We start from the raw sequence: 13,197 nt of genomic DNA on the forward strand, positions 1-13,197 counted from the left end.
ATACTCAGGAACATTAGCCAGGTTTACTCAGTCCTGCTGTAGTTCTGTGGGAGAGGTCAGACCTTCAAGTGCTCCCCAGCTGTGCTAATTTCATGACTTACTAGAGAAATGCAAAAGTCCTACCTGAAGCTTCTTGGGTCTGAGGTTCAGGTGTTGCAAGCTCCTGGGAACTTCCCACTCGAGGTGGTACTTTTTGCTTGGATGCATCTTGTACATGGCCTAAGCTTTCAAGATCTGCAAAGCAGGGAAAGCAGGAAGTTTCACAGCATGTTCCACACACAGCAATTACTGCTGCATGTCACTCAGAAAATCATCAATTTGATCACATCTTCCTGAAAGCTTTTTTGCTTCCAAATAGTATCGCCATGGCTAGCTAAATCTAAGGTTCCCATTATCCACAGAACATGCTTTATAAGAGAAAATCTCAAATGCTGATTTAATTTTGGTTAGGGCTGCTTGAGGGGGGGGAAAAAAAAAAAGCAAAAGTAGTTCAAGTATTCTAAGAATTCTCTCCCCAAAATATAACTTGGTATCTTAGCAGATGGAAAGAGTGAACAAGTCTTCTAATTGACTAAAATATTCTAGTAACAAAAGATGTGCTGGAAAAGGGAAGAAACTCATACCATCTATTCAGAAACTCCAGTTTCTGGTATTGTATAATATAAAACTAGAAGATTATTCACTGCAAAAATCTTACACTTTTTAAGGCAAGGTTATGCCCTGGGTGAAGCTTCTCTGCAATGCCATTTAGTGATCAGTAACTGGAGTCATGAATCTCATGATTTACCAAAATAATCTGTCATTTTGCTTCTTAGTAGAAAAAAATCCACTAAAGTAAGTTGTTTAAAACACTGGGCTACAAAGACCAAGTATTAATTACTGGAGGGAATATCGCATCTACTTAAAAAAACACCAAACTCTCTCTTATGAGAGCTGAGGTACCTTTAATATTGATAACTTGCTTTAAAAATTAGATCTTAGTGCACTGCAATCTGTTTGTTAATCTGAATATTGTGAATTTTAGTTGCAGCACATAGTACCATCAAATACTACAGCAAATTTTAAGAATGTGCCATTATTCTTTCCCTTCCACTTCAAATACTGGCTATTATCTACACTTATAAAACCAGGAATATCATCAATACTTGTTTGAACCTGTAATTCACAGAGAGTAAATGCAATATAAGTAATGATACCTCATTTCTCTTCATTGGTGTTGATTAGACTGTCAACATGCAGTGAGCCTCAGTCCTGAACAATCTCCAGTTCTTTTAATAGCTTTGCAATCAAATGCAGAATCATTCCATTACATCATAGAGAGACTTCTGAAAAGTTTCATGACTACAAGCCTTACCCTGAGGAGATGGAGGCATATTCTGGAGGTCTATTGGCTGCCCACTGTCCAAAGCTTCCAACACCACATTAAATTTCTAACATGGAAAAAAACCAAAAGGTTTATTCTGCTCTGTCCAAGACCTGCCAGCTGCCACAGTAAGTATGTGACATTTAATGTACAGAACAGGGTATGTTCAGCATCTGGGATTTTTTGAGTGCATACCTTGCCTGCCTTCATGTACTCCTTTGCTTTCTCCAGGTCCCCTTGCTGCTTGGCTTTTAGAGCTGCTAATTTATACTCCTTCTGCCTCTTAAGTAGGATTGCTCGTGTGCTGCTGTGCTGGGGATCTGGGAGAATGAGACAATGCTGAGATTGACACAGAGCATGCAAGATTTGCATCCCTTGCTACATCCATCTATGCAAACCCACATTTGTTCCCTTTTGCTCTAAGTCACAACAGCCACTTACAAATCTTCTTTTTCCTCCAGTCTCCAGAAGTCCTATCTAACATAATAATTCCACTCTTCCCAATTTAAAGAAAAAATTTTAGGTCTTCAAGTCAGTATCTCAAAACTCTTTAAAGGCTGGAATTCCACATGTCAAACAATGAAGGAGAAACTGAGGCACAGGAGAAATTAAAGATACTGATCCAGCACACAGAAGAGCTCTAACACAGTAACTGATTCCACTGCCAGAAACTCAGCATTCCATAGACAGCTCTGAGACCTTTAGCAGGGAAGTTCCAAAATAAGCAGTGCTTTGCTATACACAACACAAACCTCAGGGAAGATGCAGCATTAAAACAGGGTTGCAACTGCTTCTCCTTTCAGATCACAGTACCTGTTTCCACAGCAGGATCAGCAGCAGCACGACCTTGCAGAGACTCTGATTCCAAATGCTCCCTTGCCTCAGGAGAAGCCTTCTGCTCATCATCTGCAGCAGACTCAGTTTTATTCTCTGGTGAATCTCCTGAATTCTCCAGCTCCACTCCCATGGCTTGAGGTACATAAGAAGAACTTTTTCCTGTTGCAACAGGAGGTGGCATTTCTTCCTCATTGATTTTTTTGCCTTTCTTCACTGCAGCCAGCATGGTTTCCAGTGTCTGGCACAGAAGGAACAACAGAGTCAACAGGCATTTTCATCAAACATGTTACTAGCATAATATCATTAAAAGACAAATTCATCCCCTTATACAGGACAGGCTCAGTAACACACACCACCACAGACTGCTGCCCTTCAGCTCCCTGCTTTTCTGCAAGGAGACCTTCAGTGCCAGTGAAAGGTGTCCAGATACCAGAGAGACACAGTGCAAAGGCCTTGTCACCCAAACCAGATAACTGCAGGTACCTCAGCACCCAGAATTATTGGAGATCTGATGTGATCCACTCAGCTTTGTCACAGAAAGTCACCAAGGAAGCCACTTACACTAACTATAGATGGATTTTGTGCATCCTCAAAATATAATAAAATATGTTATTCTGAAATGTCACTGCCTACATGGATCCAGGGAAGGAAGGGGTCTGCAAACCTATTTAATGCAATGAGAAAAGCCATTAAATACTAACAAAGGAAATGGAGCTTCAGCTCGCCACCTATGGTAAGGAGCTCTCACCATCTCTAACTTGGGTTAACTGCTGCTCATTCTTTTAAAACCCCTCCTCCACCCTAAATATTACCTTCTTCAGTATTTTTATTTTTTAAATTTAATTTGAGATTCAGACAAAAGACCACCATGCACTTCAAGCCAAAACAAAAGTTTTACTTCTTTCCAAAGAAACTGAAATGACAGCACAGAAAGACAACAAAAAAAAAAATCTCATCAGTGCCAGAACCACTGCTATTTCTTTTTAGCCATGGAATTGTTTGACCTATTGAATAACAGTGGCAGAGCTACTCTGAAATGACTGCATGTGAGACTGGGGTTCAAACCAGCAGCCCATAGGCGGCTCCCTCTTCTCCACGTGGGGGTGACAGACTGAGATTAAAGTTCACAGTTTCAAGAACTACATACAAGAGAGAACTCTACACCATTTGTTGACATGTAATTTTGCTAATTAAGTAGCTGTGAGCTGTGAAGTGAGATCTGGTCTATTATCCTGTTACACTGCTTAGGCACAGAGAAATTCTCTACTCTGAAAAATAAAGGAAGTGGCAAAGTGCACTAAACTCACTACTGGATGGAATAGCTGGTTTGCCCATCCCTGTGGCTCTCAGAAAGGCCAGGTGGTTTCATGTACATTCCTGTCTGAGATGGCAGACACTGGACAAACACAGACATCTTTCTTGAGCTTCTTCTTCCCCAAGTTTGGCTTCAATTGTTCCCTTTGTACCCTCAAGACACCTGGTAGCCAGTGAGCCATTACATCCTGCCCCACTGCACAGCCCTGAGCTGTACAGCTTGCTGCTGATGCAGGAGAGCTGCTAAAAGCAACGGGGAGAGAAAGGCCCTGCCCAGCAGTAAACAAGCACTGCAGCCCACTGCAAGCACGCCACCTGCCTGGAACCACGAGAGGCTGGAGAGACCGCTCTCTGCTGCAGTTCTTAATTGCCTTAATCAAAAATCCTGCTCTATTCCTTTTCAAGCACAGACAGCACACTTAGGGAAAGGCACCTCCTCCCTCTGTCTGACAGAAATGAGTGGAAGGTTAGTGCCTAAAGGAAGGCTGCAGTGATGAACTGCAAGGTGTACGTGCTAGGAAAACCCCTAAACTTTAAGGTAACACTGAGCAGTCACCACAGGTCAAATCCGGATCCAGCCAGGTGGGTTTAACTTCAGCATGTACCACAAACCCTGGCTCCAGCTACCACCTGCCACATTCAACAGAAACAAAGCTGAAGCACAAAAAGCAGCTGAAGCCACAACTCATCTCGTGTGTTTGCTGTGTAAGGTGGGTAGTCAGTAACAACAAATGTCTTTAAAGTAACACCAGGCAGCACATGAAGGTTTCATCTCCCTGTCAACAAACTCAAACGGCGGGGAAGACCACACATCAGAGAGCTGGCTTTGCCTCATTCTCACTCACATCCTGATCCCAACTCACCTTCAGCCCTCTCTCGTACCGCCGTATTTTGGCACTCTCCCCCGACTCCTTGGCGTTAGAAATTGCCGTCCTGTAGTCAGCAATTCTCCCCTCGAGTGTCTGCTGTAGCTCACTGGTAACAGCAGGAAGTGAGGAGGTCTCAGAAAAAACAATAAAACAAATCAAGAAAACTTATTTCATCCAGCTAGACGAGTTTTCCCACCGCACTGAAAAACAAACACTCCTCTTCTACACACACACTGCCGTGAATTGAGGGCAGGAAGGAACAGCCCCTAAAACAGAGGAGCGTTTGTGCTGTGCTAACGGTCCCTGCATCCACCTCTGGGCTCTCAAAAGCCTCACAGAGAAGAATGGGTGGAGAGACTTGGGAAACTCTCACTCACAGAGTAATTGGAGCCATGTGGTTGGTGAGTAGGTGAGGAGAACACTGAAGTCTCTCAAACCCCACACAACAGAGGGTGTGAAGAGGTATTTTGGCACAAATCTTGACTTATTCTTTTCTTATTTCTAAACCATGCTGGTTTGCTCCCCTTCTGGGCTTCAACCTGGTTTTACAACAAGAGCTCTTTTTCCTCCTCCTACAGCCTGGAATTAGTTCAGTGACAAAAGCAGACTAAGCAAAGTCCTGAGTAGCTACTTACAAACTCTCCACAGCCACAGAGACCCTGCAGATGGCTCCTGATGTAATTATTGCCATTATCTCTATAGAAACCCTCTCAATCCCATTTACTAATGGGCCCAATGTACAGGGCACTGGAATCTGTGGCACACAACAGAAACATGCAGTGACTGAATAAAGGATTTGACTGCATGAGGACTGACAAATGAAGCTGAAACAGATAATGGTATTGATAAAAAAAACAAAACGATGTCAGAGATGCTGAGTTATAACATGTCTCACAATTTCAGCACACTGCTCAATACTCTTAGGAAGAATATATGAACTCTGGAAGCCTGCACTGCAGTCTGCATGCTCCTATGCATAATGAGGGACAAGACATGCTTGACTCTTCAATTCTCTGCTAACATCAGAATTCATCCTTGGAACAAAGCAAAAGGATCACCTGCACCCATACAGCACTGGTTTCCCCAGCGGTAACTGCAAGAATGTGGCTTTTTCTTCTCTGGAAGACGAGAGCTGCTTAGAGTCTTGATAATGACCCTCACACAAGCCACGTGACAACACAGATTCAGCAAAACCGGCAGAAACATGAAGCTCATTCCTACCTGTGACTGCAGTTCAGGTAGTTCATCTTCTGGTTCAGCTGGGGATGGCTCTGTTGTTGTCATTTCATCCTCACAGCTTCCTGTCTCACCCTCTTCACCCAGGACTTCTTGCAACTCTGCCTAAGGTAAAAGTAAGAGCCAACAAAAGGCTTTTCCTCCACATTTTCTCTGTCCTCAAAAGACAGAAATAAAATCACGTCTAAAGTGTCAAAAGCTTTGGATGGATCTTGAACCCAAGTGAAGAATCTGAAGATCTTCTATTCCAATCTTTTAAATTCAATTTTATTTTTCATTATTAATTTAAACTGGATACCACCTTTCTAGATACCACTGAAAAGTCACACTGCAGCCCCAGGATCACCACACAAGTTTGTGGCTGGAGATCTGAAGCTGGAGAAGTTCAGAGAATTGGTTTTACAAAGATTATGCAAACCTAAATTTCAAGTTTTCAGAAAGCCTCTACTAGCAATGGCAGTCAAAACCAGTGCTTAACACTCCTCCCCTAAACCCTGATGTTAGATGAGTCACTGAAACAACAGACTTTCTTGAGGTGTTCTCTCAGGCAAAGCACTACTTGAAGCAGTAGCAAAATGGTGGCAGACATCACTTTAAGGAGACTGTGCCTGACTCTCTTTCATCAGCTGACATGGAATGGGATTCCTGCTCTTCCCTCAATTCTCTAAGACCCCCACACATATAAATGTTAGGAAACCCTCTTACTCTGCTGTGCAGGGGGATGCATCCTGCAAAGACTTGCATCTAATGGTGCTTTTGCAATATTTTAGCTTCTCATCACAAAGTTAATAGACATTTTTGCTAAATGCAGTACTGTTAAAAAAACCCCACATATTAAAACTCTTTGCTAGCAGTTATGCATACCAACAGGTCTGTATCTTTCTCCAAGTCTTCATCATCTGCATCTTCCCCTTCATCTTCATTCAGGTCCTTCATACACTCTGCAGCCATCTTTTCAATATGATCCATGGGCAGAGGAGCTGTAAAAGGAAATCCCAAGGAGCCATAAACCCTAAGGAACAGTTATGCAGTCACTGGGTATAAATCCTGAAGGAGCTGAAAGAGAGCAGTGACCTCCCCTCTGGTTGCCCCCTTTACTGCATGGTGTTGTAGGTAACTGAGAGTATAATGATGGATAAAGGGCCAAGAATGGGAAGTGAGCACCCAGGAGAAGCAGCACTGGGGTTTCTGCTATAACAGTCGAGGCAGGCAGTAAGATACTTGCACATCTTCTGCACTGTTGACTTGTGATGATGAGATTCAGCCTTTTCCAATTTTTTCTTGGCTCCTTCATTTTGCAATTTTGCTTCTGGTCTTCATCTTGAAAACTCTACTTAACTCCTCATTGCTGAGTTCTCATCTGTGCTTCATCCTGTGCCAACCACATCTTCCTAAATTATCAACTTCCTCCACATGCTCTCAAAGGTGAGGTTGTTTGCCCACAAATGCCAACTGTCCATGTAAATGCCTCTGATATTTCCCTATGCATACACATGACTGTGACTCACCAGTGGCAGTAAAAGCTGCAAAAAATACAGATCTCCAGGACAGAGCTTTACACTCAATTTAAACGGATCCCACTCACTCCCTGCATCTGCTGAATTAGCTGAAAATTAACCCAGGTACAAAACTGTTTCTGTTCAAATAATCTAATTCACCCCATCAGTGCTTCAGTATTTGTATCAAACACGTTGCTCATGAATTTGACCCTTACTGAACTCGGACTGGAGGCCACATCCAACGGCAACTGGCTGTGCAGAAAACCGCAGTAGAGGCAAAAAATCTAATCAAGCCTCCTCAGATGGTTTTTCAGCTCTAATCCTGTGCAGCAAGATGAGACCACAATTTCAAACAAGTGAGTGGCTGCCCAGCTGGCACTTATCAGAGAGAGCAGGGATCTCTGTGCCTAAGATGTTCCAACAGTGCAGCTTTTGCTGGAGGACGAGGCCATTCCCCCACACCTAATCAGAGCTCCAGGATGGAATCCAGGAGGGAGGGAATTACAGCACATGGTGCTCAGCCAAGAACCAAGCACATGAGTTGCACTGCATCCCTTTTTTCTGTCCTTTCCCAGACAGGATCTGTTTCTCCCCTGTCCTCACTGCAGCTCCTCCTTTCCAGGCAGTGGCCTGCCTGCATCCTGTCCCACCACTGCACTGGGCCAGGGCTCAGGAGCCCCCCGTGCCAGCTGCCCAGTTTCTCATTCTCCGTGAGCTTCTAACCCAACACACTTCCAATTCTAACAGGAAAACAGAATAGCTGCACATTACTTTGGAAAATCCTTCTGAACCACACTTTTAGAAGGCACAGTACATGTTAGACATAGTAAATGTTAATTCTGCAGTGACTGATTTTCCTCACATGAATAAAAAGACTAAATCAACAAAATAAGTGACATGATGAGGGTGAGAGGGAAGTCAGCTCTTGAAAAGCTGACAATTCAAGACCTCCTGATACACAGATTCACCTTAAAACATTATGATGCACATTTTAGCCATGACTAGCCTATGTCCAATGGCAGAAGTTCTGCTATTCTGCCTATTTGCACAATTATGACTATTAGCTTGAAGAGTTTACTAACATTCTGAAACATGGAGAGTGGAAATTATTTAGAATTTAGTTTCAGATAGAAACATGTCCTTTGTCTATCATCAGCTACAATGTTTATAGAGTTGTCTTGCCAAAGCATTTCAAAATTCTTAATTTCCCTGCTGCTCTGTGCGAAGCCCCTTCAAATATTATGGGGAAATTACTGCAGAACTGCAAATAAGGCTGTAGGTGCACAATCCCTTCCTTCCTGCACCTGCTCACACACCTGTAGGTCCCATTTTCCTTGTCCTACCTCAACCACTGGCTGCCACCCCAGCTCTGATAGACGGAGCAAACCTGGTTCAGCTGAAAAGCTCCCACAAGAACACAGGTTTATTTTTGCAGAGGAGTTCCTGAACCAGCTCACCCTGCAGCTCCACAAACACAGACATGCTCAGAGGCAGAGCATGCTCACTGGAGTGTCCCTCGCAGAGGCAGCCTTGTTTTATGGTAGATTACAGCGAGCCTGTAAAACACTGAAATGCTGCATGCAAACACCACCAGACAAAATTAACAGACACTGAAAGTATTAAGAATGGTAACAGTTCATTCCAAGAGATGCTCTAACCTGCATAACACAAGCTACAGGATTCTCCAAGCAATTGCATCAGTATTTACCTCTGAAAACGGGATTCAATTTCGGTTACAGACTCCAAGTAACTAAAAATATAATGCTCATTATGTAAATTCATTCTTCAAACTAAAACAGAAGAACAACCACATGACAAACAAGTCACCCTCCACAAGAAACACAATTTCCCTTCTGAAATCATCTAGCGCCTACTACACCTTTTTATGACTTCATATGCTAAAAGAGCATGTCTTAATTTAGCTATTAAATGGGCCAGCCACCAGAGATATTTTTCCTATAGTTACAAGAGCATGAACAAAAAACCACTTTTACACTGTGGAGTAACAAATTAAACCCTTCAAAGTAAAGCCAAGAGCAGCTACAAATTCAGCTTCTACCAGTGATTAAAGAAACAACCATTTTAGATAAATTTAAAGATTTTTTTAAAATAAATAATAAATTCTGATAAATTTGTTAAAGGTAAATAAAATTCAGATACTTTAACTTACTTTTCACCTTTGGTTTTGGTTTTCCTTCTTTCACTTTTGCTCCTGTGATAGCAGCAAGCTCTGCTTCAAGGTCCCCATCATCCTCACCTTCCTCTGCACCCAGCAGCATCTCTTCAGGATTGAAATCCACAAACAACCCCAGCTGGAGCCAAGGGAAAATAACAATACAGAATAATAAAATACCCTACAGTTAGAACAAAGATGACACTCAAAAGCATTACACTGCATGGATTATTTAGACATTTTCATGCATTCTGAATTCTGTTCATTTTTTTTACAGCCTGCTATCATACCACTTCTATTACCACAACAATGCATTCCAGGCACCCAAAACTGGTGTAAGATACATAAATCTTAATTCCCCACAAGTACTCCCTTTAAAACTCTACATAAACCATTTCTTAAAATCAATCTTATTCAATAGTTTGACATAACAAGGCAGTATAAAATGTTTGTTTTACTGAGCTTCATGGAGTAGATACCACCAGGGAAGTTCAGGGCAGTGCCTGTAACAGCTAGGCTGAAAAATATTCACACATTGTTCACACACAACAGGTCTGACATGTGCACGCTGCAGAGACTTCATCCTTATCTCTTGAAGAAGCTACATTTATAAACACAGAACTGTTCTGTCTTCTTCTTACATCAGTTTCTAAATCCCACAGAAACAAACACAGCCATTAAAACCCAGCAATGCCCACACTGCACTGAAGAAAACCATCAAACTGGCTGGCACAGATCATCAGCTACGAGATAACATCTCAGGGAATAGTATTAATAACAGGAATCAGGATATGATAGTAGGGGTTATCACTCTCTTGTGGCAAAACATTCCACAGTACATCAGAGGAATCTCTGGAGTCTTAGACCAAAAGGTATTCTTTTAAAATGCCTATTTATCACATATTTTTTTATTTCTGGTTAAGATACTAACTGTCCCAAAAACTTTATAAAATCATCTTAAGTATGCTAAGATTTTTTATAAGTATGAAAGAAAAGAATTAAGATTCATCCTATGAGGTAGGTGAAGCTTTCCTCAGACTTTTCCGAAGCACAAGCTTTGGAAATCAACTTATTGATCCCCACATGGCCAAGGAGGCAGCACTTCAGCTTCTCTCCAGCACAGGAAAAAACATCAGCTGTCATTATTCTGAGGGTTTCAGCTCTCATTATTCTGAGGGTTAGGAATCTCCTTCTGTCTCGAGGATCTGAAGTGCTGCAAGAAGCTGTCTGAAACTTTATAAATTAATATGAATAATAATATTTTTTTTTAACCCACTAGGAATCAAAGTGCTGGTGGCTACTGCCCTGAAACATCCTGTGCCCTTCTTTGGACCATTTTATAATCCCAAAGGAGAATGTGAAACATCTGGCTGAGAAACACGGGTTCCAAGGACCAGCAACAGCACTCAAAATCAGGTGTTTGTTTCCTAGCCCTGATCCTGCCCTTGACATTCCCGAAGGCACTGGGCAGATCAACCACTCTCTGCCTTATCCATCTCCCAGCTGTAAGGCAACACTAAAGTATTTGCACACTTGGCTAGAACAGAAAGGTGAGAACAAGATTTAAATAGGAAATATTTATAATGGTGATCTAAAGATTCAAGTTCTATGGAACACACATAGACCTTTCATTGATGTGCAGAACGGATCAGGAGCACACAGGATCTGTTCATTACCACTCTGCAAGTGTGGACAGTAAAGAACTGCAGCAACCACGGGAAGTTGAGAACACAATTCAGCAATTCTAGCTCCAAGTCCCAATACATTCAGTAAGGAACACTTCCAATGAAATTAGTAGTACTGAAGCAATGTTTAAACAGAAGAAATAAGTTATAAAAAGCTTGCAGCTGATACACCACACAACAAGAAACCATTTTAAGTTGAATTAATTTGAAAGCGAACAAGCCGTTCGTTTCAAGAAACACTCATCCATGCTGTATGACAGGCTGAATAATTAACTGTATTGAATTAGAAATTAGTAAAATATGTTAATCAGACTCTTGATTTACTCTCTGTCTCTTCAAAATGAGGTTTCTGTTTTTTTCCCGGAAGGAGGAAAGAGATTTTCATCTTTTATCTTCTCCCCTGCTCAGAACTAAGTTCTACACCATCTCTCTCACTAGAGAAATGCAAACTTTTACACTGGGGCCATGCTGACATTATGGATCACTAACTGCAGCATTCTGCCATCAGCATGAGAACACTGGTTCCTAAGAAATCACCAGCAGAGAATCTTAGCTATTTTCTCTATTCTAATAACCTGTTACAATTCCTTTTCACATTTCTCTATATTCTTACCGGTTATTCCACCTGTTACTTGCCTCTATTCTACCTTCAATGGTTTCTGAAATTCTATTCTGGTTCTAACATATTCTTTCAACTCGAACTACATTTTTTTTTCTGTCAGCTTTCTACCCAGAATTTTGTCTTGACTGTATTTCTAATTTTGACACTGTCACCTGACTTTCATGCCAACCATGACTAATTATTGTTTCTCTCCATAAGACTTCTGAAACTCCATCCCAGGGTAGATAAGTATGAAAAAAAACCCCAACACACAGACACACTTAAACTCACTTATCTCGGGAAAGGGGCATAGGCTTATCAGTCTATCTATTACATGAAAAAATGACAAAACACAGGGAAATTAAAATTAACTGCCTCTTGTTTAGCACCTTAATATTCTCCCATATATGTCCCTTAATTTGTTATCTGATATTCTGCTGTTCTTATTCCTGTTTTCTTAAGAGACATAAGGAAAACTTCCACGGAGTCACTGAAGTTGTTATTAAATCTCAACATAGCTCTGCTAAGAAATACTGTAAGCATGAGTCATGAGGTCTCATGCAAAGATTACAGCATTACAACACTGTGCCTGCCCTGCGAGACCTCCACAGCTGCCTATCAGATATTTACTTGAAGAAGAATGCAATAAAGAAGGAAGGAAAACAAGCACCGCACAATCTAAATTTTCCCATGATCCTGCAATGCTATTAACACATGGGAGATCCTGCAGGAAAACAGCAGCAAGAGGTCTGAACGAGACTAGCCTGAGTGGGAGTAGGAGGCTTCCCTGCCTGCTCTGCAACCACATCTCCCTGGCCCTTTGCCCTTCTTACCTGCTTTGCAACTGCAGCTCCCTGGCCCTTTGCCTGAGGGCTCTTTTTAGGTCTTCTGCCAAGCATGTTGGTTCATGAATTTCAGAGGGCTGTGTCTCTATAGGACTGAGAGCACACGGAACTTCAAGTCAGTGCCCTGCCTGTGCCAAGGCAGAGCCCGCCGGACGGAGGCGGCCGGCTCGACCGCGCCGCTTTCCCGGCCCCCCCTCACAGGGTTCCCGCACCGTGAGGGCAGCGGGGGCAGCGCCGCGGGACGCGCTCCGCGGGGCCCGGGGAGCCCGGCCCGGCCGCACCCGCACTCCGCCCGGGCAGCTCGGCGGGACCCTGCGGGCAGAGCCGGCTGTGGGCGCTCCCCGGCCGGCGCAGGGACGGGCCGCGGGGGCGATGGGCCGGGAGCCGCGCGAAGAAGCGCGCAAGGGCCGCCCGGAGAGAGCCCGGCCCCGGCTCACCTCGGCTCCCGCCCGTGCGGCCGCAGCTCCGCCCGGCGCGGCTCGGGGAGGGCCCGCCCGCGGCGGCTGCGCGGAGCGGCGGAGGGGCGGGCCCGGAGCCGCGGCCCCCCGGGTTCCGTCCCGGCTTCCCCGCACGCATCCCTGCACACATCCCCGGCACCGCGGCGGCTGCCGAGGGACGATCCCTAATAGCGATGGGTCAGACAAAGGAGTTGGGTGTTTGAATGGCACAATCCGTGCGCTGCTGTTACCGTCTCCTCCATTCCAACATCGAGCCTGCCTTGCAAACTGGAAGCTCCTTTTAATAATGTTGGATTGCAACCTGGACGTTCCTTTTA

General features: G+C 43.5%; 1 protein-coding gene across 1 annotated transcript in view; it reads right to left on the minus strand.

The window, feature by feature from the left end:
* Positions 1-12,905, minus strand: part of CC2D1B (coiled-coil and C2 domain containing 1B) — a 28,215-nt gene extending 15,310 nt beyond the window's left edge. The window contains exons 1-10 of the mRNA XM_058842170.1: positions 12,860-12,905; positions 12,411-12,515; positions 9,289-9,430; positions 6,484-6,599; positions 5,605-5,724; positions 4,378-4,515; positions 2,177-2,438; positions 1,559-1,683; positions 1,355-1,430; positions 124-234 (exon numbers count right to left, since the gene is read on the minus strand). Of these exons, the coding sequence (XP_058698153.1) occupies positions 124-234; positions 1,355-1,430; positions 1,559-1,683; positions 2,177-2,438; positions 4,378-4,515; positions 5,605-5,724; positions 6,484-6,599; positions 9,289-9,430; positions 12,411-12,476 (1,156 nt within the window). The 5' untranslated portion in view covers positions 12,477-12,515; positions 12,860-12,905. The remainder of the gene's footprint in view (positions 1-123; positions 235-1,354; positions 1,431-1,558; positions 1,684-2,176; positions 2,439-4,377; positions 4,516-5,604; positions 5,725-6,483; positions 6,600-9,288; positions 9,431-12,410; positions 12,516-12,859) is intronic.
* Positions 12,906-13,197: the final 292 nt, after the last annotated feature.

Source organism: Poecile atricapillus, chromosome 7 (genome assembly GCF_030490865.1).
Source record: "Poecile atricapillus isolate bPoeAtr1 chromosome 7, bPoeAtr1.hap1, whole genome shotgun sequence".
Taxonomy (NCBI): Eukaryota; Metazoa; Chordata; class Aves; order Passeriformes; family Paridae; genus Poecile; species Poecile atricapillus.